The 26,060-nt window shown below is 35.9% G+C and overlaps 2 protein-coding genes across 2 annotated transcripts in view; one reads left to right on the top strand and one right to left on the bottom strand.

Annotated features, from left to right (window-relative positions):
• The window catches only part of LOC135074686 (multiple inositol polyphosphate phosphatase 1-like), a 480,690-nt gene that overhangs the window by 292,962 nt on the left and 161,668 nt on the right, over positions 1–26,060 (top strand). The window lies entirely within an intron of this gene.
• LOC135074848 (caskin-2) overlaps positions 1–26,060 on the bottom strand; it is a 183,617-nt gene that overhangs the window by 149,258 nt on the left and 8,299 nt on the right. Inside the window, exon 2 of the mRNA XM_063969229.1 lies at positions 4,438–5,004. Coding sequence (XP_063825299.1) covers positions 4,438–4,972 — 535 coding nt within the window. The 5' untranslated portion in view covers positions 4,973–5,004. The remainder of the gene's footprint in view (positions 1–4,437; positions 5,005–26,060) is intronic.

Raw genomic sequence — 26,060 nt, 5'->3', positions numbered from 1 at the left:
GACAAATTGGAACATATTGCTTGTGAAAGCAATGATGACAGTAGCGACGTCATTATGTAAACAGTTTATATTGCTTGCATAGTACTAAAGATTATTCGAACGTTGAATACTGATACCGCAGTGGATAATGAGCACATAATTTGATTTCTTTGTCTGTGTGAATTTCTAATACGACACTGAGTTTCGATCTCAGCGCATTACTTAGCATCTCTCTATATTTCTATGGAACCAAGTTATCTCCAAAATAACATTCCACACCTTTTTAACATAGTCAGGTAATAATTTTAATAAAATACGAAGCACGTCATCTATCAATAGGATAAATGTATATTTTAGAAGTTAATAAATTATGCATAAAATATAAACACTAGAAGTTTAGCTAAATCGTAGAATTTCTGAAAAACAAGTACTAAAATCGTACTGAAAAAAAAGTATTAATATGTTATCTAATTTATTTATTAAACGTCGAATTTTATCAAAGATTTTGTACTATAATATAGTTAAATATTTTATAGCCTACATAGAAAAAAAATTAGAATTCTAAATCGTGAAAGAATTTTTTTTCGGAGCTATTGCCTCCAAACAAACAAACAAACAATCAAATCTTTCCTCTTTTATTACTATAGATTTAACAACAAAGCTTCCCTCTCGAAACAAAACGCTTCTTTTTTTTCTTCACGAAACAAAACTCAAAGCGGATAAATAAATAAACAAATCTTTGAACAATTTCACAGCGCCATCTAGTCCAAAAGTAGGCAACCAATATGCTTGTGTTAAGGGTGCTAGCATAATGGATATACTTTTTTATAATTTATTTATTAAATTAAATACATGGCACCTACATATTATACATAGTTACACCCAGATCGATCAAAGAAATTAAAATTCATCATTTCAATTTCTGCTCGGCCGGCCGACTCGAAACAGCCTCTCGGCATAGTATCAAATGTATTTGGTCGCCGTACAAATCACCGCTTTACGACATGAACGCACGTAAACGTCACGGCGGGAAAAATGACACAGGTCCTGCCTTGACGGGCGCTCGCGCCATACTAATCGATGTCGGCTTGCGCATTGTAATTTATACTGATATTCACATCAATATTTTGACAAAGTGGTTACTAATATTTAAACAATAACTGTAGAAATCAATTCTACAATGAATATTCTTTATTTTGGGATACTTTTATTGCAGTTATTGCTGTGTTTTTAAACCAAAAACCACGATCAAAATGTGACGTTAATCTTCAAATTTGCCAAATTATTTTTAGATTTTACTCAATAATGGTAATGAAATTCAAGAATCTATTTCATTAATGGACTACAAGAATATATGTCCGATGATTACTATATATTTTTAAGCTTATTATATGAGCATAAATAATAGATACAGGACTTTGAAAATGAGTCTGCGGCAATTTTTCCGTAAAATGGTTGTGGGAGATGGGGCACTGTGAATTAAGCAAAAGAATTTTAGTAAATCCGTTTCATTAATGGTCAACACCAAGGATTGACCTATCTTTCGCAGTTATTAAATAATCTCTGGGTGTTGCTTAAGATAGTAATTCATGCTTCCAAAATCTTAGAATTTCGCACGAAAATGTAAAATGGCTCTTAATAATAATTCATTTACATAACAAATAACTAATACTAAATCACAACATGATATTAGATTAGCAACAGAAATGTGGCGCCGGTAGAGTAGGTAGATTGCTGGTGCCATAGGTAATTAACGTAAACTATATCTATACTAAATACTATACTAATACTACTATACTATACTAATATTATAAAGGTGAAGACTTTGTTTGTTTGAACGCGCCAATCTCAGGAACTACTGATCCGATTTGAAAAAATATTTTTGTGTTGGATAGTCTATTTATTGAGGAAAGATTTGGGCTATACAACATCATCCTACAACCAATAGGGGCGGAGCTAGTATGTAGTAAAGAAAAACGGGAAATATTATTCCGACTATTTTCACGCGTACGAAGTCACGGGCACAGCAAGTAAGGTAAAACAATCTAATACCGCCGAGATTATAAAATGTAGTATAGTAGTTGATTGTTCTTATATAAACTGCTATTTAATACGAATAATGGAAATTATTACCATAATTAAAAGTTATAGACTTTATCACGCTTCTAGCGTTTTAAACACACTAGTTTTCATTACAAGCATAGATTTTAGTAAATTTGTAGGTCCCTAATACTAACAAGTGAAGTCAATATAAAGTTTGTAGTTATAGAAAATTAAATAAAAGCATATATCTTGCATAATAAAAAACATATATCTTTTACTGTGTCATCTACATATCTCTATACCAAAATCCACTGAAATCGATTCAGCGATTTAGGAGTGAAAGCATACAAACAAATACTTAGATGAAATTACTTTCGTATTCTAAACGCGATATCTGAAAGTGTGGAATAAATAGATTGAAATTATTTTCAAAATCCTTGGCATTAAGTTACCAATATGGCTTATTCGGCTTAATCAAACCAAAACCATCAAGCAACAAAGTTGCATATTAAACAATAATTCGATTTTATCACCTTGCTTACGAAATGTATGTATTAATGTAATAATAACCCTAAAATGGCGACCAAAAGTTACAAAATATCCGCGACTACCACATAAAGATTACAGACGTACATTTGCATATAATATGTACCTATTACGAATATTATCACCTATAAAATATGTGAGTATAAGCCATATTACAAGCAGTATGCTTCCTACACAGTACCTTGAGTAGGTGTATTTATATTGGAGGCGTAGATAATGTAATGGCAGAACGCATATTATTATAGTATTAACAAGGTGTTTAGTAAGTAATTTCATAGATACGGCTTTCGGGACAGTTATATTTCTTCATGAAATATTGACGTGTTATGGTCATCAGAAATAATGCAATATGTAATCCTGCAATATTGCCTGTTAAATGTTTATTTAGTCTGTAATCTTACCAGTTCGTGGAATAAGATCATAGGTCATCTCAAATTCCCATGTATGTAGTAGTGTCATCATTGCCTCAGGTAGAGTCAACTATAAAATCGCCAATAATAATAAAATGCAAACTTAAGTATCTTTCTCTACCTATGCAACATATTATTTTTTGCAATAAAGCATCTATTACAATTAGAACCCTTAGGCTGAGTTGGACCATCTTACTTTAATTCTAACAAACGTCAAAAATCTGTTAAACTCCATACAAAAAACACCAGTTATCGTTACAGATACGGTTAAAGTTTGGTGGTGCAGCCTTACAAGGTGTTACAATCTTTACCTTGACTTGCTGTCGACTGTACATCCCACACAAAAACAGTAATCATTATGCTAAATATTTCTTCTGAAATAACCTTCACTTATCTACCAGATAAACTATAACCTTCTTTTGAATTTCCTGGAACGAGACGATAATCTTTTTACCAGAATTATGCTTAAATGTCTGTATACTTTTTAATGAAGATTCCATCTTATCAAGAGAATCTCTATAATTAAATGACCATTTTCTTCCTAAGGCTCTTATATCCTTAATATACGAGAAAGATATTATAATCTTGAATAAATCTAAGAAAGTAAAATTTTATTACCTATCCGAGATAGCAGAGCTGCTCATAACACTATATTCGCTTAGTTGTATTTATAGTAATGGCACAGTCAGAAACAACTAAAGCTGTGCTCAGGGGTCACGGGCTTGAACCCTGGACCTCGTAGTCATTCAGAACCCATGTACATAAAACACTACAGCCTTTATCTTAAATTAATAGAAAAGCCAATGATTCACGACAAAATCTGCAGAAATGAATATGTTGTACATAAATTATGTTGACCTTTCACAGTAATATGGGTAGGTAGAGGTACTTGCTTGGAAAATTTCACAGGCATTGTAGGTTGGAGCGAAATCTATAAGAAATAGACAACAAAATTAACTACGACAGATTGTATTGCTCAATTAAGTTAACATATCGACGAATAGTAAATCAAATAAGTATAATTAAGCGATGCCGCACACCAATTATGTCGGTCCAAATTAAGTGGTATCATTTACCAATAAAATACGGGCATAGTCTCACGGTGATCCCCAGATTAATGTCTCACTCCTTCACAGTACAAACAATCAGTTAATTTACATAAAAGAAAGCGTTTAATTCGGTTAAGCTCTGCGTGAATCGCCGGTTTAAACTAACTAAGCTCCTCGTGGTCATTTGTACCCGTCGCTCCAATAATTAAGGCAGACAAGGCGAGCTGTAAACGGTTAACTGCCTTTAAATAACAGAATAATGAGAAGCGTAACCGGATCTCCTGAGGTTAAGAGTTATGTTTACGCATTGCCTGAGATTTTAGACACGGTTAATTGATGAGGTTAATTACATATTAACTGTCGAGCTATTCCGTTATGTGGGAATGAGTTGAGAAAGCCTGGAGACTCACAAAGAAGGAGGTTCTTCCAGCTGCCGCCGAGGGCTCGAAGACAGCGGTGGAGGCGTGGTGCGGGGGCGGGCGGCGCGCGGGGAAGCGGTATCCTCACGTCTCCCTCCGAAGAACTCCTAGCCAGCAACGACCCTCTATCCCTCGACAAAGATCTACGCCTCCCGAAAGGAGCGCCGCGCACTGTCGCGAAATTCTCTTCACAAGTCACACTGAACGTCTCTAACGGTATACCTTCCGGCTCTTCCCTCCTACTCCTAACGGAGAACGTTCTTCTGAACCCGTTCGCGAGACTGTCCATTGTTTTCCTTTTCGGTTTGGGGAGTTCTTCCGAGCTTATGACAGTGATGTCGTCTAAGTCTTGGGGCTCGTATGATCTGTACGTTCTTGGCTGCTCGATTCCCGTTAGGTCCTCGATGCCTCCGTGGCGGTACCTCAGAGGTCTACCACGGTCGATGATGCCGAGTTCATCGTAGCTTCTGTAGGTGGAGGAGGCCCTGCGCGGCGCAGGGGGCCGACCAGCTCTATCAATGGTCATTTCTAACGTGTTGTCCGATTCCTAAGGTAGACCTGATGAAGAAATAATGCAGTTCAGCTTTTGTTCAGTTTTGGAGACTGACTATCTTGGCTTGCAACTGCGTGGGTACCTACGTATCTAACTTTAATTCATATTTCTGTTAAAAACTAAGATTTTATTTAAAGCGTATGCGATAAAAACAATGACCTATCGATCAGAAAACTTTCCGACACCTCACAAAAAGTTGGGCATATTAAATTTCTTGTACCGCCCTGCGTACGTTCTGCCGTGAATTTATGTGTGACCAGAAGCAACAACAGTTAGCTTAGTGTTATATTTGCGTGTACGACAACCGTTTAGCGTCACAGTGTCGTGACTAGGTGGAGTTGCAGAGTTACATCGTAATAAAATTTGTTTACCATCCCCGCGAGCGCCGATAAGGTAAATCTATTGATATGTTCACGAAACAACGAAATCCTTGCAAAGTTGTGTTACTATAATGTTTTCACTCTGAATAAATTAACTTCAAAACTTAGTGACTTACTTTTGACTATGCGGCATAATGTTATTGACATAGATGTCGTCAAAATCGGATAAGGTGAGTGTGTTTGCAAATGATCTTCACGTATGCCTCTCGGCAAAGTCAAGTAGCTAATTGTGCCGGTGCAATTACCGGTTAATGCCACTTGTCTTGTTTCAACCACTCGAACACAGATCTGATTAAGGACGGAATTCGAACAATTGGTGGATTAAGCAGCTTCCCCTTCAATTACCTCGTTGAGAGCATCCTTTTTTATACCGTCAAAGGTGAAAGTAATCTCGCCACGTATTGCGTTTGATTAAAACGTATACCTATTGAATGTGGAGCGGAAAGTAGGTGTTTATATTAAACGCGAACAAAACACTGCTGAAGAAAGTTCGTTGTATCTCCTCGCTTTTATTTTGTTTTTCTTATCAGCCTGAATGTACATTTAAAAGCAAAATGTCACTTTGTCTCGGATGAAAAAGCGTAATCGATATCCCGACAAGAAAGATCTCGCGAATAGCGGTGAAAATTTAATATTGAAATAACGGGCCGCCTCGTGGGTTTAGTGGAGTCAGAGAGCAGTAATGACGTTTTTATTGTTAACAAAGAGGTATCTGTTTCACGATGATACTTAACGAGTTTTTGAGAGGGTTCCCTAAAGCTTGATTGACCAAAACTACCGAAGTTGAAATTCTTGGAATGGGATTTTGTTTGGGTTTGAATGCCATTAATATCAATTTCAAACGGAGTGAAGTGAATGTATTTTAATGCCTTCCCCGTTTGGTTTATTGACATAACCGAAGACCACTTGTTAAAGCCCTGGAGCTTTAAAATTAGACTCACGCATCTTTCGTCGGAGGACGTAGAGCCAATGCTTTTAAAACAGGAAGTAGCTAATGGTTTTCGCGTCCAATAAACGAATGTATAGTGCTCGAGTGTTGTTTTTTGAGAGTGAATAAAGAGTTCTGTTCGTATCACTGTGTTTGGATTTGCTATAGCTAATAAGTGCCGAGTCAAATAAACGTATTTTTAATTTTAACGGTTTAGTATTGTGTAAAATATTGTAGCTAAGTCTTTCGGTCTGTACTAAAATGTACCTTCAACTTTTTGGTGAGTATCTAGCTGTTTTTATAACAACACAGTACTGGTACAACTGGTAATGTTGCCAGTTTTTCAAGGATGACAGAATAAGGAAGCTATAAAATGCATAATATGTGACAGAAAACAAAACAAGAAAACGTGCGTGCATAATGTTTATGTATGATATGTGATGTTGAGCAACGATTATCCCGAATAAGGCGTCGGTGTCATGATGCACAATACAGTATATCTATATAAACTTATGTATGTTTGTCCTAGTTGGGTCAGCAGATTTATTAATATTCGATTTGTCCGCTTTATATGGATGGATAAACGATTTCTCTGCTCGTTTTGATTTGTGATTGTGAATATTTGAGCGTTGTTGTGTAGTTTCTATTTTATATGCATTTAAAGCGTTTGGCTTGAACGTGAACTTTGAACTAAAACCAAATCTTGGAAAAAAGTTGTCGTAAAAAGGAGCGAAAAAGATTACGGGTTCATGAATTGAAAGTTTTGAGAACTTAAATAAAGGATCTTTTTGGTACATAAAGGTGATAAAGTTGCGGGTCCAATGACAGTTTAACTTTCCCCCGGGACAAACTTGACCATCATTGGTTGGGTTTTTGTGGCGGTCAAGAAGCTGTAGATCCTGGCTACACAGGAGTTGCAGTGGTGGGAACGAGAGGTGGGAATAGTCCCGTACTTAAACGTGAATACAGATGACACGTCAAACTAAGGCATCTCGTCTAATGGCAATAGGGGTGATATTGCAACAAAAATATAGCCTGATGTGATGTGCTGTCGTCCGTACAACATGTGACATAAAAGGTAGTGTAGAGAAATTTTGTCGTAGTATGTCTTTCAAAAAGCGCTCTAAGCCGACTAATTACAGCATCACAGTGTATCATCCCGTGGCTCCCGATTAGTCTGTACAGTATAATCCCACAGGAACACAGCACACAAGGGGGTATTAATCGATACGCCAACTAAGCCGATGTATAGCTAAAGGAGTTACAACAGTACACTTCGTACAGAAATGTCAACGATATGGTGCTAAATTAGACTATTTTTGGTTTATTCATGTGTAGATAAAAATTAAAATTGTGTATTTAATGAGTAAATGGAAATCAGGAAAGAATAAATAAAAACGATAAATACAGAAATCATATTCTTAGTATCAAGTAACATAGTAAATGTGGATCAGTGATAAAATGAGATAGATTAATCATCCACTTAATTTCAGGTTTTCCTTTAAGCAGTTAAATATTTTGTTTATTTGATTCTGTTTTACAAACTTCTAGGAAAACCTCCTTGTTTGGATTAAAAATCAATTGACTTAATACTTAGCTAGAATCCAGTCTTAAGCGGTATTTAAGATTAATACAAGCCAAAGATAAGCTGGCTGTTCTCGTCCACCTGTCGATGTCTGACTCAGATGATATTGGACTTGCTAATTAAACTAAACTACACCATCAAGCAATATTATAACCATAGCTCTGGGTGTAAGGTACAACATCGGGTGGCGTTGAACGATTGCTTTGTTGGCAGATATCAGGGGATTCCGCGTTTACTGTGAAGCAACCGCACCTACATTGTAAAAGCCTTAGCACACGCGTATTTAAAACGCGCGTTTTTACTGCGCGACGACACGGCGCGTTTTTTTCCTACAAATGTCTTTATACTGGGTCCGACTTTCGCGTGTATCGCTACAACGCGCGTCAACAGCGCGCTATATTACACCGTGTGTATAGGCTCTAATGTAGACTCAGCATTTCAAGTTCAGAGTGAACAAACATAATAGTTGATTAAGATTTTTGCAACTATTTGACCTTAATTAATGAAAAAACTGCGTGAGCTACAATAAAGTGTTTCGTGTAACTAAGAGAAGGTTGATTTGATTACTGTTTTCATTAAAATATACGTATTCTATGATAGAAGAAGACAGATTATTATGGCGAAGTCTGTATTGGTCATTTCCTTATGTGTGTTACAAAAATTGCACGTGCTCATAAAAATAGCGTGTCAAAACAGAATTAATGCTAGAGTTTTGTTTTGTTGTAGAGCTAGAAGTGCTGCATACTTTCCAAATGCATTTAACAATTAATTAATCTATGCTATCGCCACTTTAACATTGCAACGCACATTCTAAGGTAAACAATGGTACGTTGACATTACGCTCGCCAAGACTTTGACAGGCTGTTAATTTATAACCAAGTATATTAACAGCACATTTGACTGTACACTTTTGTTGCAAATTAGCACCAATTACAACGGCATAAGAGCCTACAGTGTTAAGCTTGATGTGCACTCTGTACAAAGGACTTTAAACACTATCGCAATTAAGGATAAATACGCTGCTCACGTCGACGTACCTCATTAATTACTCTGACACCGATATACCACTTGAAGGTAATGATAACAAGTAAGAATACTATGTATGTTATTTTTTTACGTCGATAGCGAGAGAATTAAGTCGTTTAAACTTTAAAGTAATTCGTTTACTTTTTTTTACTATTTTAGATGATTCATTCTCAGTTCAATAACCATGCAACACATACTTATTGCAAATCTTACTAATATTATAAATGCGAAAGTTTGGATGTCTGGATGTCTGGATGTTTGTTGCTCTTTCACGCAAAAACTACTGAACGGATTTTGATGTAACTTTATAGTATTATTGTTTATAGCCCTGAATAACATATTAACATATAGGCTATAATTTATGACGATCTGTGACAAACTAAATTTCACGCGGGTGAAGCCGCGGGCAAAAGCTAGTATAAAATAATGGTGAATTTACTTATTTAGTTAAAATGTTCGTTTATAAGCAATTTGTGGCCAATGTTGGCGCAAACTGATCGAAACGTGACCACCATCCTGTTTGCTCGTTCGTTTCAACCTAAAACCGTCAACTGCTGGACAAATAAAGCGCTTTTTTATGCAGACAAAGGTAGATATTTTAATGCAATCTGATGTTAAGTGAGATGGGGTTTAGGATAGAGATACCTCGACTAATAAAATTTCCACAACGTCTGTTCGGTTCTGCGTTTTAGCACCTAGCAACCATCTTGTATCTTAATTGATTATATCAATATCCATTACAGTGTGAGTTTTGGCAACCTTATCTTTACATGTAAAAAGTCTATATCCTGCGTTATTTTCCAACACGTTTATCTTAAACAATTGCCTTATTTCGCAGCGTTGAACCCCAGACTTAAGCTTAAAGATGTCTTATCTTTTTCAGATTCTCGGAATACAATCATAAGTAACTGCGCAAAGACACGTCATTAAAATTGCGCCTCAAAAGTTGTGGAAGGGTTTCGAAACAATTATTCTTAATATGGATCCAGTATAGTTTCACAATGATTTAAGTCTTGAATCGAGCCCTATTACAGTCGAATAAAAATAATTCGGGAGAAAATGTTGGTGATCGCTTCGCAATTTTACATCTACAGGGTGTTAGGTAAATGGGTATATGAGCCGACACTAGCCCATGTTAACATGGTCATATAAATGGTATGGTGAAGTCAGAAAATTGATATCTTCATTTTAATTATTCTAATTTTCATACAAATCGGATTTTATAAAATTTATTTTTTATGAAAATTAAAAAATAAAATGATGATATCAAAGGACATTGGGAACTTTACTATGAGAAAATGCCCCACGGTGGACAAAGATGAAACGTATTTTATTTCAAAGCTTTATACTTGTAGGTATATTCACTTAAAGCGCTATGTTGTGACATATGGGAATTCTGAGATATGACGAGTCTAAGTTGAAAATATATTTGTCTAAAATGATTTGATATTTTTACATGTTATGTTGTTTGGCATTGCAGAGTAACCAATAAAAGTAAATAAAATAATGTAAATAAATAAAAAATATAAATAAAATAATATAAATAAATAAAATGTTATAAATAAATTAATATTAGACAACATCTCATACATTACTCCAACCCAAAATGAGTAGCTAAGGCATTTGTGTTATGGAAATCGGGAACGACGAACCACAACACACCCAAACCAGAGACAATGTGAAAAGATCGTCTTCTATATTGTCCCGGCCGGGAATCGAACCCGGGACCTCAGGATTGGCCCGGCACACCTTGAAAACGGTTTTGTCTATCCATTTTAAACCGAAACCCAATCAAAGAGCAAACTCGATAATGTCCGTAATACAATCAGTTGGTTCAGTAATAAGTTAAAAAACACGGGAGCGCACAGATCACAATGACAGATGTCATTTGGCGTATTTTTGTGATGATATTATTAATATTTAGATGCATTAAAAAGTTTTCTGACTTCACCATACCATTTATATGACCATGTTAACATGGGCTAGTGTCGGCTCATATACCCATTTACCTAACACCCTGTATAATAATAATATTTTGAAACGATGATCAAGTTTTCTATTATCTATGTTAAAAGTCATAATTAGTTGTCATGTTTGTTTCGATTAAATTTACAAAACGTCAAATGGAATAAAAATACAAGTGTAAAATACCTACAGTAGCTCAAAAAGTCAAGGTATAAAATAATGATGACGACATAATATTATTATTGTAATTGCAATAATTATCGAATTTTAAAAGCTGATAATAGCCAACTTTTTAAAATTTGTAATGATCATTTATCAAGGACTATGTACTGGAAAGGTGGATAATGCAACTTTATGTAAATGCGTTTACAGCTGCCAGGTATTTCTGAAAAAAACGTATTTTTGGAATGAATTCTCATTTGCACATATTAAAAGTTTTCGTAGTTGTCTGTTGCTGATGTTTATGTCTATAATCCCTTTACTCGAGCGTTTAAGAGCTGTTATCCGCTTAAAACTGCACACAAAACTATACATTTTGATGCAAAATGGACTCTATTACAATCACAATACGATACCAGTATTTAGCTTAATATGCCGTTTGTGCTTTAATGAACAGCGTATTGTTAACCTACATGGGTAAATATTCTGGTAAAAACAGCTTGACCGTTGTATTCGTATAGCGTTTAATGACATCTTTTTAAGTCAGTGAGGTTTTTATTTCGGTGTTAAAGCATAACGTATAGCATGTTGCGTATTTACAATCTGGTGTTGACGAATAAACTTAAATTTTAAGTGGTTTTTAGAAAAAGAAAAGATTAGGTATCATTTTTCACATAGACTTTGTGAGTGATACCTACTCAAAATCAAATGCAGATAAAATAACATTTATTCACTCTTCTGGGTTGAGATTTGATCTCATCTTCAAATCAAGTAGGTATGAACTTTTCATATTTTCTTGGTAGATAGAATATGAGCACGCAGAAGCTTTAAATCTTAATTCAGAAACCAGGCTTTCAACATTTAAGCCCGGTAATAAATACTCCTTTGCCGATGTCGATTTAAAAGCGAATAAAATACGAAACGACAGAAAACAAGACATTTTAAAGAATATCGGTCACGGCGCTAACCCGAATTCAATTAACGTGTTTAAGTTTCACCACCTCAAAAGATACTGATAACATCCATTCGATTATCGTACTGAATCGGCCATCGCAATGCAAGTCGAAAAAGCTATTCAACATTAAACCTTACTGCATTTTGTTAAGAGTTAGGTAGATACATCCTTATTATTATAATGGTCACCGTACACTGATGTTACAAAATCGAAGTCATTAACGCGAAAAGTTGTGAATGAACGTCGCGTGAGTACTCGATGACATCGTGTGTGTCGCTTAATACGATTGTGGCGATACGGCACGCAATGCGATAATCGCCTGTGTACGGTAGCCCTTATGTGACCTATTAGGTCATTGGCGGCCAAAGGTCAACGTCCCATTACTTTATTAATACTGGGTAGAGTTGGACTCTAAAAGGAGGTCCTTCGATTCTAAGTGGGAAAGATGACTCGATTTATATTAGTGATATCCTTAAGAATGGGCTTGCTGTTGCTTCTTGTGCATTTGTGCGCTAGAATTGTATAGAATAATTCTTGTCTTTAGAATTTATTTGAGAGGTCTATACTTTTATAGAAGAAGAATTATTACTGTTCTCAGTTGTAAAACACATTCCTATCTGAAGTTCTTGCACAATCGTTTTTATAAACTTTATTATCCGACATTTCAAATTTCTGAACTGTCGTTGAAACTTGCTCGTATTTTCACGGAGAACAATGGCGGCTTGTAAAGACTAATGTTATAAAGCCATTGTAATGAGATTGATGTTGCTGAAAGTTTCTTGATGGTTCAAATGTTTTAACAGTAGATAAAAAGTTTTATTAAGTAGCTACAATTTATATAAAATAAATGTTTTTGGTATGAAATCGCGGCCATTTTCTGTACTAGAATGCCAGCTGTGGTTGTGCAACAAATATTAATATCAGAAATTCGAGACTTAGAAATTCGTATTCATATGTATCTACATATTTATTTATATATGTTTTTTCATCACTTAGGCATTTGCTATTAGTACTGTTTGGTTTGAGAGTAAGTACCTAGATCCACTCTATTTATGTGATAAATGGAACAACAAAATTTATTTATAAAAATACTTCCACTTAATCACTCAATGCTTATTAATACAATTAATAATATTCGAAATATTCTAACCTTTAAATAATAAAAGAGTGTGATTAACGACACCGAATATAATTTAAAAAGACACCTTCATGAAATATTATTCTTTAATACAGACATAATGATATATCGATGCATGGATCTTTATGAGTCGAACCACTAATAGTAAACTAAAACGAACCTTATGATCTAGATAATAAAGCATTAACGACATTACGTCCGCAGGGCATTGTAAGAAGTAATAAATAAGGACAGTATACCCAAAATAGAAGAGTAGGAACACTTACACGAAACTATAATTAAGATTGATTTACGTTATGGGACAATATACAATGGGAAAGGGTTTATTAAAATTCAAGTAATTAAGTGTACAAACAAAGAAAAATTCCTGAATGTTCATCTAAAAGACATGTGGCCGATGATGTGGTCATGTTGGACCCGCAACGAAATTAATTAGAAGAATATAGTAGGAGTTCGAAGTCAATGTTCGACTTCCAAAGCTCAAGCACAGTAAGTTTAGGTTTACTTAGTAAAAACTAGAATCGGTACAAGACTAGTTAACGAGGAGGCTGCTAGTCATCTATCAGCGCCAAGACATCAGCTTGCTATCGCTAATTACCTTCCCATTGTCTTCAGGGTAACAGCCTTTTGAAAATGAAAGCTTAATGATAAACAAGTAGGTTACTATACTATACCAGCATTAAATTATCATAGAGCATGTGAGACAGGGAGAATTATTTCCAGAACGCAATATCAGAAACGATATTAAATAGAAAACATAAAACATCAAGTCTCTATTTACAGCTTCATAAATAACTTGAACATACTTGTAATGATTTTAGAATTAATATTGTATTTTATACGATTATTAGTTGCTTATAGATAGTTATTGTAATAATTTTGGTAGAATTTAAAAACCCATTATTAAAATTCAATACTTTACTTGATTACTTCCTGGACATTGTTGCAGATATTAGAATGGTTTCAGAATTTATTCTGTATTATATTCAATTACATATTTCATGTTTATTATTTAATGTAATTATTTTAGAATTTTTATTGTATACAGTTTAGTAATTTAGAAATAAATTGTTATTTAAGTGTTGATTTTGACTACTTCCGGGGCATGCTGTCGATAAGTCGTTTCGAGCCGGTTGACTTTGACGAATGGAAGGGGAAGTTGCCTTATCGCAGGCATGCCGCCGGACAGGGAGTTCGATTGGGGCATTTAAAGTAAGAAGTACTAACTGTAAGGTGTTATAATGTTGGAAATGTATAAATTAGTATCCTGAATAAATAAGTAATTGATCAACAAGTAACTTTTTTTATATATCGGAAGCGGGAATGCGATCCACATCTTCAGCTCACAAACAAAGGTATGTAGCAATATATTTTTAAAAGAACATTTATTTCGTACAAAAGATTATGATAGTATTAAACATTTTTTTTACTGCATGTTCGAATCTTGTGTGCTGTATTGCGTCTCGTATATGGTCGGGGCTATTCTCTGGCGGACCGGACATAATACGGAGCACATTTGTATTCAAATTATTATGTTCGTATATAATGGGGTCTACCCTCTGATGATACTAGCATAATGAAGTGTGTACCTGTAATAATATTTTAAAACCTACTGAAGTGCATGTTCGAATCTTGTGTGCTGTATTGTGTCTCGTATATGGTCGGGGCTATTCTCTGGCGGAACGGACATAATACGGAGCACATTTGTATTCAAATTATTATGTTCGTATATGATGGGATCTACCCTCTGATGATACTAGCATAATGAAGTGTGTACCTGTAATAATATTTTAAAACCTACTGAAGTGCATGTTCGAATCTTGTGTGCTGTATTGTGTCTCGTATATGGTCGGGGCTATTCTCTGGCGGAACGGACATAATACGGAGCACATTTGTATTCAAATTATTATGTTCGTATATGATGGGGTCTACCCTCTGATGATACTAGCATAATGAAGTGTGTACCTGTAATAATATTTTAAAACCTACTGAAGTGCATGTTCGAATCTTGTGTGCTGTATTGTGTCTCGTATATGGTCGGGGCTATTCTCTGGCGGAACGGACATAATACGGAACACATAGTATTCAAATTATTATGTTCGTATATGACGGGGCTGTCCTCTGATGATACTAACTTAATAAAATTAAATTTTATTTTACTTTTGACCGATTTAGTGTGTAGTCTATTTTTGTCAAGAACTAGTTAAGTGTGCTATGTCCTGATGATTTATAATTCAAAGACTAGTATATAGTTAGAATAATATTAGATTAGTAGTTCGCATAATATTAGAAGTCCCCAATTAAGGTACTCTAAATCTTCATAAATTTACTCCATATATTATAATGCGAAAGTTTGGATGTCTGGATGGATGTTTGTTACTCTTTCACGCAAAAATAACTGAACGGATTTTGATGAAACTTTCCAGTATTAATCTTTATAACCCAGAATAACATGTAGACTATGATTTATGACGGATCTGTGACAAACTAAATTTCACGCGGGTGGAGCCGCGGGCAAAAGCTAGTGAAATATGGATTGTTAATTGGCTAGTTGCTCCTACAGTTTATCAGGCTAGATGCGCCTTCAGTTTATCAAGATGTGACTACAAAGTACTCGTACGGTTAGATACGCCTAAAAATGACTCGTACAAAGTTAGACACGTTTCTGGTATAAATCTAGATGCCACTTTTTTATATTGTTGTAGAATTGATAAGATCTATCATTAAAGTACATTTAAACTGTACATAATAACAAAGTTATACTAGCACAAAAAAAACTTGAATGATTCATTATTTGGTCAAGGTTACTCCTTGATAGTTTATGAAGCGATTCTTGATACGCTTCTTTTACTAAATATTTGTCTCGAAGCACTAGGCTCCTTAAGAACATTTTGACGATTTGTAAGTAACTAATTTAATTAGTCTACACGAATAAAGATAGGTAACTTTGATTTTACGAACCGACGACTGCTTGTGCTAGTGGTAAATAAGGTTCATAATTATTGTAGTATGCAGACGACAGACTTGTGTAGTTTTATTAGACGCTATTTTTGCAATGAGTACTCGAGGTATGATGAAAAGACACTTTATTTGTAAAATTCATAAATGCTATGTAGGATTCTTTGGAGCTATGTATGTTCCATAACTAGTAGCGGCCAGGCGTGGCCAGGTGTGTCTGATTTTTAAGTTAGCGGCCAGGTGTGCCGAAGGGCCAGGTGTGTCCTTGATTTTTAAGTTAGCGGCCAGGTGTGCCGAAGGGCCAGGTGTGTCCTTGATTTTATATTAACGGCCAGGTGTGCCGATGGGCCAGGTGTGTCCTTGATTTTAACTTTAGCGGCCAGGTGTGCCGATGGGCCAGGTGTGTCCATAATTTTTAAGTTAGCGGCCAGGTGTGCCGATGGGCCAAGTGTGTCCTTGATTTTAGTTATGAAGCGTTAGCGTTGTGCCCATAGTGGATAATTGTTTCCATTTTTTTTAGCTTGATAGCTAGCTTTTAGCTTTTCCAGTTTCTTTTTCATAATGTATTACCCACCTTGTAGTGAAAGGCCATGTAGTAGACACACTAGGTGTGCTTGCTGGCATTTCAGGCGAGCCACCTGGCGTTGAAGGGCTAAGTATGTCCGATTAGAAGACTCGCAAGGTGTGCTTGCTGGCATGTCAAGCGAGCCACCTGGCGGTGAAGGGCTATCTATGTATATCCGTTTGGTAGACTCACTAGGTGTGCTTGCTGGCATTTCAGGCGAGCCACCTGGCGTTGAAGGGCTAAGTATGTCCGATTATAAGACTCGCAAGGTGTGCTTGCTGGCATGTCAAGCGAGCCACCTGGCGTTGGGCTATGTATGCCCCTTTAGGAGACGCACTGGTTGTACTTGCTGACTTCCGGTAGGATTTTGCGGGTATGTCAAGCGAGCCAACCAGTCGTCACAGGGTTGTGTATGAAAGTTGCATTGAAATAAAAAAAAATACAAACTTAAAATCTTTATTTGTGAAGCATAATTAAGTAAAATGGTTACATAATAACAGTGGGATTACCATGCTTTGCTCAAAGAGCATACAATAATTATTGTCGATTAATAGATTTTAATATTTAATTTTGGATGGGAGATAAATTAAACGTGCTTTAATGTGGGGTATATTAAATTATAATACTTATTAGATTTGATCTCATGTTGCAATACCCTAGCAGGGTCCATGTTTTGGGTCTATGTCTTATGTAAGAACTTTTATATACCAACATTAGAGCAATAAAGAATTTGAATTTGAATTTGGGTAGGGTATGCTTGACCTTGCATATGCTGAGCCTCATCCTTTTGCCTCTTATGTTTTTAATGTAATTTTTCTGTTTATATTTCTATGTTTATAAAGCATGTAAAAACGAGGCAATAAAGTATCTTATCTTATCTGATCTTATCTTTAAGTATGAAATTAACATTGAACATAGCTCCCAATTCTGCAATTGACTATAATTAATAATCTGTATTGACAATTTCACAATGTGACATGCAATGAATATTATAAATAAATTTCTTATTCTTTTATTCTTATTCCCATAAAATGTTGAGTTGATACGTCTTGTCATACACAGTTTATTCCGTCGAGGACTTTATTTCACAGTTGAGAACAATGACGTCTGAAGATAAATCCGGTACACCACCGGGGACGCCCGTCAGCCGACGACGAAATAAGCGAGATAAGCGTATGAAGTTATCTTCGTCATCCAAGTAAGGAAGCGTCACCACGTCCGTCTTCTATGGGGCGAAGTTCCAAGAAAAGAATGCAAGGGGCTCATCTTCGAGCTCTACTGAAGAAGCAAGCAGGTAAGCAGCTTAGGTTCGGAAATACTCTTTATTGAAGTATTTTGAAATTATTTTATACGTTTAGTAGTTACGTAGTTATTCTCTTAATAACAGTTTTGACAATGTAATCCCTGAATTCAACTTCAAATAGAACGACTGTTTTGGTAAATGGAAAATCCATAAACGCGTACTTAATAATTTTTGTAATGAGAGCACTCTTTTACGCAAAACCGATGCTGATGTAGGTAGTTACTTAGTTCGGCGAAGCATTTTGATAATATGTACTCCATTTGTAAGAGATTTGGTCAGTTATCATTCTTACCTCTAAAAAGAGCTAATATAAATATGAATGTTGATAAGATTGACGTTGTTGTAATGTTAGTGATCAATGATGTATAGGTATGTAGACCACTGACAAATGGTCGGAACTTCTCGGAACTGTCATTTCTCACGGTTTTGAATGATAGTTCTACACTAACATTCTATTAAGGTCCTTATCAGAATATTTTTGAGAACCACGAAGACTTTTTGGCACTTTTTGTTATTGATACAATAGAAATCACAGATACAAGCGTACTAATTCTGGTTTTACCGAGGATAGTTACAAATTTCTTGAGTCTCCTCTCGATCAAAATATTTTCGTGGGCTTAATTCCCACCTTAGGCAGTTGCGATATCATTGATATTTATTTATTTATTTAAGGTTCGCAAAACAAGTGATATAATAGTGATGGAGGAATATAATGTAACTAGCGCCCCCCCGCGACTTTGTACGCGCGGATTCTGTTTTACCCCTAGGAGGTGGTTTCGTAAAATCCTTTCTTAGCGGATGCCTACGTCATAACATCTACCTGCCTGCATGTCAAATTTCAGCCCGATCCGTTGAGTGGTTTTGGCTGTGCGTTTATAGATCACTGTCAGTCAGTCAGTCAGTCAGTCAGTCAGTCAGTCAATCACCTTTGAGTTATATATATTTAGATTAACCGGAGGCCGAGTACCGGATGTTAAGTCTTTTTAATCCACAACGGCATAGAAGTCGTTGTTATTTATGTCTCAAATGCCATAACCGAACCACGTTAAAGTTAATAAGAAATTATTTTTAGTGATCCCACGTAATGCTAGATGAGACATTTGTGTGCTAATCGTGATGAAATCGAGCATTACGGATATTCAAACACTCGTAAGAATACAACAGTATTGGTTTCCAAAACAAAAAAAAAGGTTAGGGCATACTTAAAGTGCGCTTATAATGAAGATAAAAAAAAATGTTGAAGTACAGTTTCGCACTTGAATGGATTATTTGGATTCCTCTGTGAGGACGAAAGACGGTAACATAACCGAATAATATTTTAGGTAACACACACATCGTTACTGTCGTAGATGCATTTTCTAAAATGTTTTTGTGAAGACCGTTCGCTATAGAACTGAAAACAAAAAGTGCAAAGATTCTGTCAAAGTTTGTTGGTCCCTATAAATTGACAGAAATTTTAGGAAATACGATACATAACAAAGCTACTGGATAACAAACCATTATGATCCATACAAGCTTAGATTCATGTTGAGGCCTTAGAAAAACATTAATTCTGATGTAGTAAAGTGATAAATAAATAATGAACAGTATGCTCTTTAGGTAGGCATATTATTATGCTCTCTGTGGGCAATTAAAGTTAATAAGTAATAGGTATTATGTAAGGAAAGTTATTGTGTATAGACTGCTGTACCCAACAGTGTGTGCAAACATAATTCTGATGTAGTAAAGTGATAAATAAATAATGAACAGTATGCTCTTTAGGTAGGCATATTATTATGCTCTCTGTGGGCAATTTAAGTTAATATTATAAGTAATAGGTATTATCTAAGGAAAGTTATTGTGTATAGACTGCTGTACCCAACAGTGTGCGCAAACATAATTCTGATGTAGTAAAGTGATAAATAAATAATGAACAGTATGCTCTTTAGGTAGGCATATTATTATGCTCTCTGTGGGCAATTGTATTATCTAAAGAAAGTTACTGTGTAAAGACTGCTGTGCCTGTACCCAACAGTGTGTGCATAGTACCTAAGTTACGTGGGTTAAGTTTTTAAGTTTCCTAATGTACAAAATTAAATAAAATTCAGGATCTTTTTCATTTTCTTAACAAAATTTGCACATGATACTAACACTTATTTACAAGTTGTATAAATAATAATATGATTCATATTGTTTCGAAAATTAATAGTAATGATTTTAGACTATATCTTTATTGAGACGGGAATACCAGGCCGAATGTAATGATTTTAGAATCTTTATGAGACGTGAATGCCAGGAGGCATCACGGTTAAGGATGGCCGAATGTAATGATTTTAGAATTAATATTGTATTTTATACGATTATTAGTTGCTTATAGATAGTTATTGTAATAATTTTGGTAGAATTTAAAAACCCATTATTAAAATTCAATACTTTACTTGATTACTTCCTGGACATTGTTGCAGATATTAGAATGGTTTCAGAATTTATTCTGTATTATATTCAATTACATATTTCATGTTTATTATTTAATGTAATTATTTTAGAATTTTTATTGTATACAGTTTAGTAATTTAGAAATAAATTGTTATTTAAGTGTTGATTTTGACTACTTCCGGGGCATGCTGTCGATAAGTCGTTTCGAGCCGGTTGACTTTGACGAATGGAAGGGGAAGTTGCCTTATCGCAGGCATGCCGCCGGACAGGGAGTTCGATTGGGGCATTTAAAGCAAGAAGTACTAACTGTAAGGTGTTATAATGTTGGAAATGTATAAATTAGTATCCTGAATAAATAAGTAATTGATCAACAAGTAACTTTTTTTATATACTAAAGGAATAGGAGATTAAATTCAAGTAGCAATATCCGAGAAAGTATATTTTCCCTTGAGCTATCTATCACAGGGAATTAGTATCGGCTGACATCTTCATTATGCCAGCTGAATAGCTAATTCTACAAGCACGCTGTCAATTAAAACACGCTGCTTGAGCTGACGTTGTTAGCGGCGCAGGACCGCGATTGAACGCCGATGCCCTCTGCACAATGGCTGACCTCCGGTGAAAGTGACGGTAATTGATTAATCTCTCTCATGTCCTCCGGGCGTCCAATAAAAGATACGCGCTAATAACACATCGAGAGTAAAATTGATAATTCTCAAAATCAACCGACACTGCAATTGCTGGTTGCGAAAGTCTACCCTCCATTTACCGAGAAACGTGAACTGTAAATTCGTATCGGAACGTCTCTCCTGATGCCATTATTGTTGACACCATAACGAGAGGGTTTTAAAATGAAATTTCATGTAAACAAGACAGCGAGAGCGATGAAAGGGAAACGATTTGTTGTTCAAAAGCGGGGCATGTCAGGAGGCGCGAAGGGACGAGGCCCAGGTCATTCATCAGCTGTGAAAGCGGGGCCAACTGATAGTCCTAAATTGCCTCGGGCTAGGGGAGGCCGTAACGAGTCGCCTATGAGGTCTCACAAAAGGTACAATGCCGAAGAAATTGCAAATCATCCGTCAATGGATAGTTGTAAATGACCTCGTGCGGTAAGCGACACTGATGTAGGAGCAAATACAGGTTGGGACAAGATTGATGGCCACTTACGGCCTATCGCAGGGCGTTTCCGTGCCATATATAAATTATACGACAAATATTCAATTTTCGGTTCGAAATTGGATCCACAAATGAATGCAGAAACAAAAAGTGTATTGGAAGTGTTGTTGGCTCGACGAGGGGATGCTGCCAATCTCAGGCGCTTCGTTTGCATTTCGGGTGCTTAAACGTTGGGGACCTTTATTTTATCTTTTAACGGACAGCTGTTTAAATGAATGTCCGTTTTTGTGCGTTCCAATCAATTTTTACCGCAACACCCGCTTGCAAAAACATGATAGCTCTGACAGTTATTTAAGCACTTTCATTGTTTGTTTGGGGGGCTGTTTTGTGCTTTTTTGCTGCGAGTGGTACGTGAGGTCGTCAGGACTACTTGATGATATTCAAGTGCTCTGTGGTGGTTATGATTTGGAATTTCTAGAGATGTCACTGTGACATGCAAATACAAATCCGTTGTTGAAGTTCAACCTTGTTAGCGTTAGTTAGCGAGCCGGTGCGAGTAGCCAGACATAACGGCACGATTAGTGACAATCGATTCATATCGAATAAGCTATGTACGGGTCAAGCATGATGATGCCGTTTCAAATTTCCAAAACGTCATGACATATCCATAATTACTGTCCGGACAACCGCATATCAGACATGAGGTACTTAAAATCTCACGACAAAGCTCGCATTAGAAAGTTAAATATTAATACCGTTAAATCGCGTCCGCTTCGCTAAAGACACTGGCAAAATTGTATTGAACTCGAATCAGAATCGTTAGACTAATTGCATATCATGCAAAAAGCGTCGAATAAAAAACGATTTCGCTCCACAACATCCATTGTATGAGTGATTAATATAATTTTTATTCGCTTTGATTGTATGGGCAGGCTTGTTTCTCGTCTCGAGAGTCCGTTGACATGCGTTAAAAACTTGATTGGAGATGATTTAACAGTACCTGTAGTAATAGTAAGATTTGATGGATTAACCTGTCAAACATGGCCATTGAAGCCGACGTCTTTCATTGTGCCTTAATCTAATTTCGAAAAGTTAATATTTGCTTCGGACCCAAATACTGATTATGTTAGTTCGGGGACAAGCTTTTTGAGGAGTCGGTAACATTTGAGACTGCTATTAAGTAAATCTGGGGGCACGGCAGTGCCCCCACCAAGTCGAGCAAAAAAGCGGCACGGCCGTACCATCCTTTTCTCGAAGCAATTCAGGCCATTTTCGACCGCCTGTAACTTCGTTGTGGATAAAACTAGAAGGCTGAATTTTCATTAGCTATGCAGGCATTGTAAAGACACGGTATATTTAAAATTTCATTCAATTTGAACCAGTAGTTTAAGAATTATAACGGGTCAAAGTTACTTAATTTTGTCACTCACTGACTGACTCACTGACTGACTCACCGATCATCAAAATTCTAAGGCACTTCTAGCAGACCTAGAAGCTTCAAATTTGGAATATAAGTAGTGTTTGGTGTATGAATCAAGGAAAAACTAAAATATTTGGGGGCACGGTAGTGCAACCGCCAAGTCGAGTAAAATTTTTCAATTTCGGTCCAGTTTTCTAGATACATAACTGCTGTCTACAAAATACAAAAAGAAATGAGATTTGGGGGCACGGTAGTGCAACCGCCAAGTCGAGTAAAATTTTTCACTTTCGGTCCAGTTTTCTAGATACATAACTGCTGTCTACAAAATACAAAAAGAAATGAGATCCCATCAAAAACAATACTTGTCAAAAAAACCAAGTCTCGCAACTCAGCTGTTCTACGGTAAAAAGTTGTGAGATCCATGTAATACCAAGTCCAGGCCAGGAAATCTTTAACGTTTTACATAAATATATTGACTTGGCCATCGCATGAAAACACGTGTAAATTTAAATTATTTAGTGCGATGGCCAAGTCAATAATTTATGTAAAACGTTAAAGATTTCCTGGCCTGGACTTGGTATTACATGGATCTCACAACTTTTTACCGTAGAACAGCTGAGTTGCGAGACTTGGTTTTTTTGACAAGTATTGTTTTTGATGGGTTAGATTTGTCAGGCACAGTTTCATTAATGTCATGCGCTATTAGGATAATTAAACTCAATTTAAAATACGCATATTTAACTATACACGATCTACGAGTACGACTAATTTTCATAAAGTAGCAGTAGATTTAGTAATTGGAACCATTAAAGACTATTTCTTGATATTTTAACCTGCTGAGTTTAGAGAGACTTGTAGCAGCCCCTTCATTGATTTACTGGGATATCATAAATGTTGAGCGTCAACAATTTACTTATTTATCCATTCCAGTCTAATGATAGATGGGCCGATGGTATCACGTTACGAGCCCGGCTCCACACGGGCTAGTCTAGCTCAGCTACATGAGCAATATCATTTTATATTAATGTTACAATAATTAACCTTCATACCAAAAAACTCAATGCTATTGGCATGAGTGCGTCCTTAGCAGCTGATGTTCTAAAAAAACTGTTTTAAGACATGGCTGTTCCTATTCTTATTTTGATTTAGATGCAAATGTTTACTTTATACAATCTACGGTTAATCTGCATTGTTTTGGTCTTCTCTGACTAATCAGGTTTAACAACATCGTTCAACCGAGCTAGCTGTTCTTAGATTCCTTTAACCCTGTCCAGATGATAGCGATGATTATCGCCTAACGGTTGACACTATCTCTGGTTATAAATTGAGTATTCAAACCGAAGCCCGTGTTGAATATAAATCGTTGAAACACACACGGCGAGTACACAGTCATTGTTAACGCTCCGTCGCTTATGGAGTCGTTAGAGCTGGCTTTTAGACAGCCATCATCGACATCTTCATTTTTTCTTACGACCATGATAATAAAGCTCAAAAATGGTCTTCTATTTTTACTCTTGACTGATTCCTGTGGAATGAGGGATAAGATACATTGTGGTGATCACGTACGAGGTGGTTGAGCAGGCTATTTGTATTCTTCAGGGCATGGACTTCGAAAGGTCTTTAGTTTAAATATTTTCATTAGCGATCTTTATTTAAAGCTTTAACCTTTCTTTTATTGGAAAAGGAAATATCAACATTCTTTTAAATGTTACTTCGAAAGGATAAAAGATATTCTGGACTCAATTGTTCGTGATGAAGCCTTCTGACGTTTTAATACCGAGGGAAAATTCGACAATTTTATGACCGCTTCATTACTGTAATCTTCTACTTTTTGTACCGAGAATTATTACGATATCTGCGAAACCCGCATACAAATGACCCATCAGTTGTGCCGTTTACCAACGAAATTTAAATTAAGCCGCGTCTGTACGTGATTTATTGATAAATTGCTATTTTCTGCCGAAACTTTCGAACGCAAATTATTTTAGTTTAATAAATTCGAGTACAATATTTTAGTTGCAGCAAATGAATTTTGGATGAAAATTTCGCTATGCATGCAGAAAATTGCTGATCGGACGGGTTTTGTGAATTCACGTAATTTGGTTTCGGTCCGATATGCTGTAGGTAGACGAATATTGAATACTGGTTGGCAATAATGCAACTTTTCACGCTGGCAGTCTGATGAAAATTAAATAAGTTTGGAACCGAAAGGTTTGATTTTAAAAAATAAACATTCGAAATTTAAAATCAAACTTTCGATGGCATGACAAGTGTAATAGGACAAAGACACAGATTAGTAAAGCATGCAACACACTGTTACTACAAAACAAAGCTCACACGCACAACAGATGGACGTGCATAAAGAAAAAGAATATGACAGCTAATTGTCCGCCAAATATGGTGGTAGATTACAGACTGAATATGGCCGGCCTGGAATGGATGCCGAGACTAATCGCCGCACGACCGGAGAAAATGGGTCGACCAAGCAACAGGATGACGAAGCAATGCGCACAGAAATGTTTTGATGCAACGATATTTTGATAATAGGGTCCGCGCTACACTTATTGACTTTAATTGCTTGGTTGACAACACACTCATACAGTCTCTAACTACTTCCTAGAGAACTTGAGTTGTCTAATGGAAAAATTACCATTACAATCAAAAACATTGGTGCTATTAGAATTTGCCTGATTATTACGTCATTATGTTTTCTTCTTTAGATTCTGATCATGCTCATTACGAAGTAGGTATTACTAGTTAGTTATAATGTTAATGAACAATATCCATATGCAAACTTCTACTGTTTATGGTTCGTCATAAATCCTTTCATCCTCAGCACAACTTTCTCTAAAGTACCAAACAATGTATCTCCAGTATAAAATAATGGAAACGTTTGTAAAACGAGCAAGCGTGATGACCACATTGTTTTAAGGTTCCAACAAAGGGATAGTTCGCAAAGTATGCTGTAGTTACACTTTGGTTTGATGTTGGACGTTTAAGGTTTGTTGAGCTTATTTCGGAGTTTGTGCCACCTACGCCTAAGGCTACCCTTGTATGTGTCATATGTCATTTCACGTGGTGTGGTGGTTACACCAAAAAGGCCCATAGAGTCACTTAAAATTGTCCTACAATACTATCCCTACAACTA

Source organism: Ostrinia nubilalis, chromosome 9, assembly GCF_963855985.1.
Source record: "Ostrinia nubilalis chromosome 9, ilOstNubi1.1, whole genome shotgun sequence".
In the NCBI taxonomy this organism is placed as follows: Eukaryota; Metazoa; Arthropoda; class Insecta; order Lepidoptera; family Crambidae; genus Ostrinia; species Ostrinia nubilalis.
Note: the sequence above shows the minus strand (reverse complement) of the source record. Positions and strands in the feature narration are given on the sequence as shown.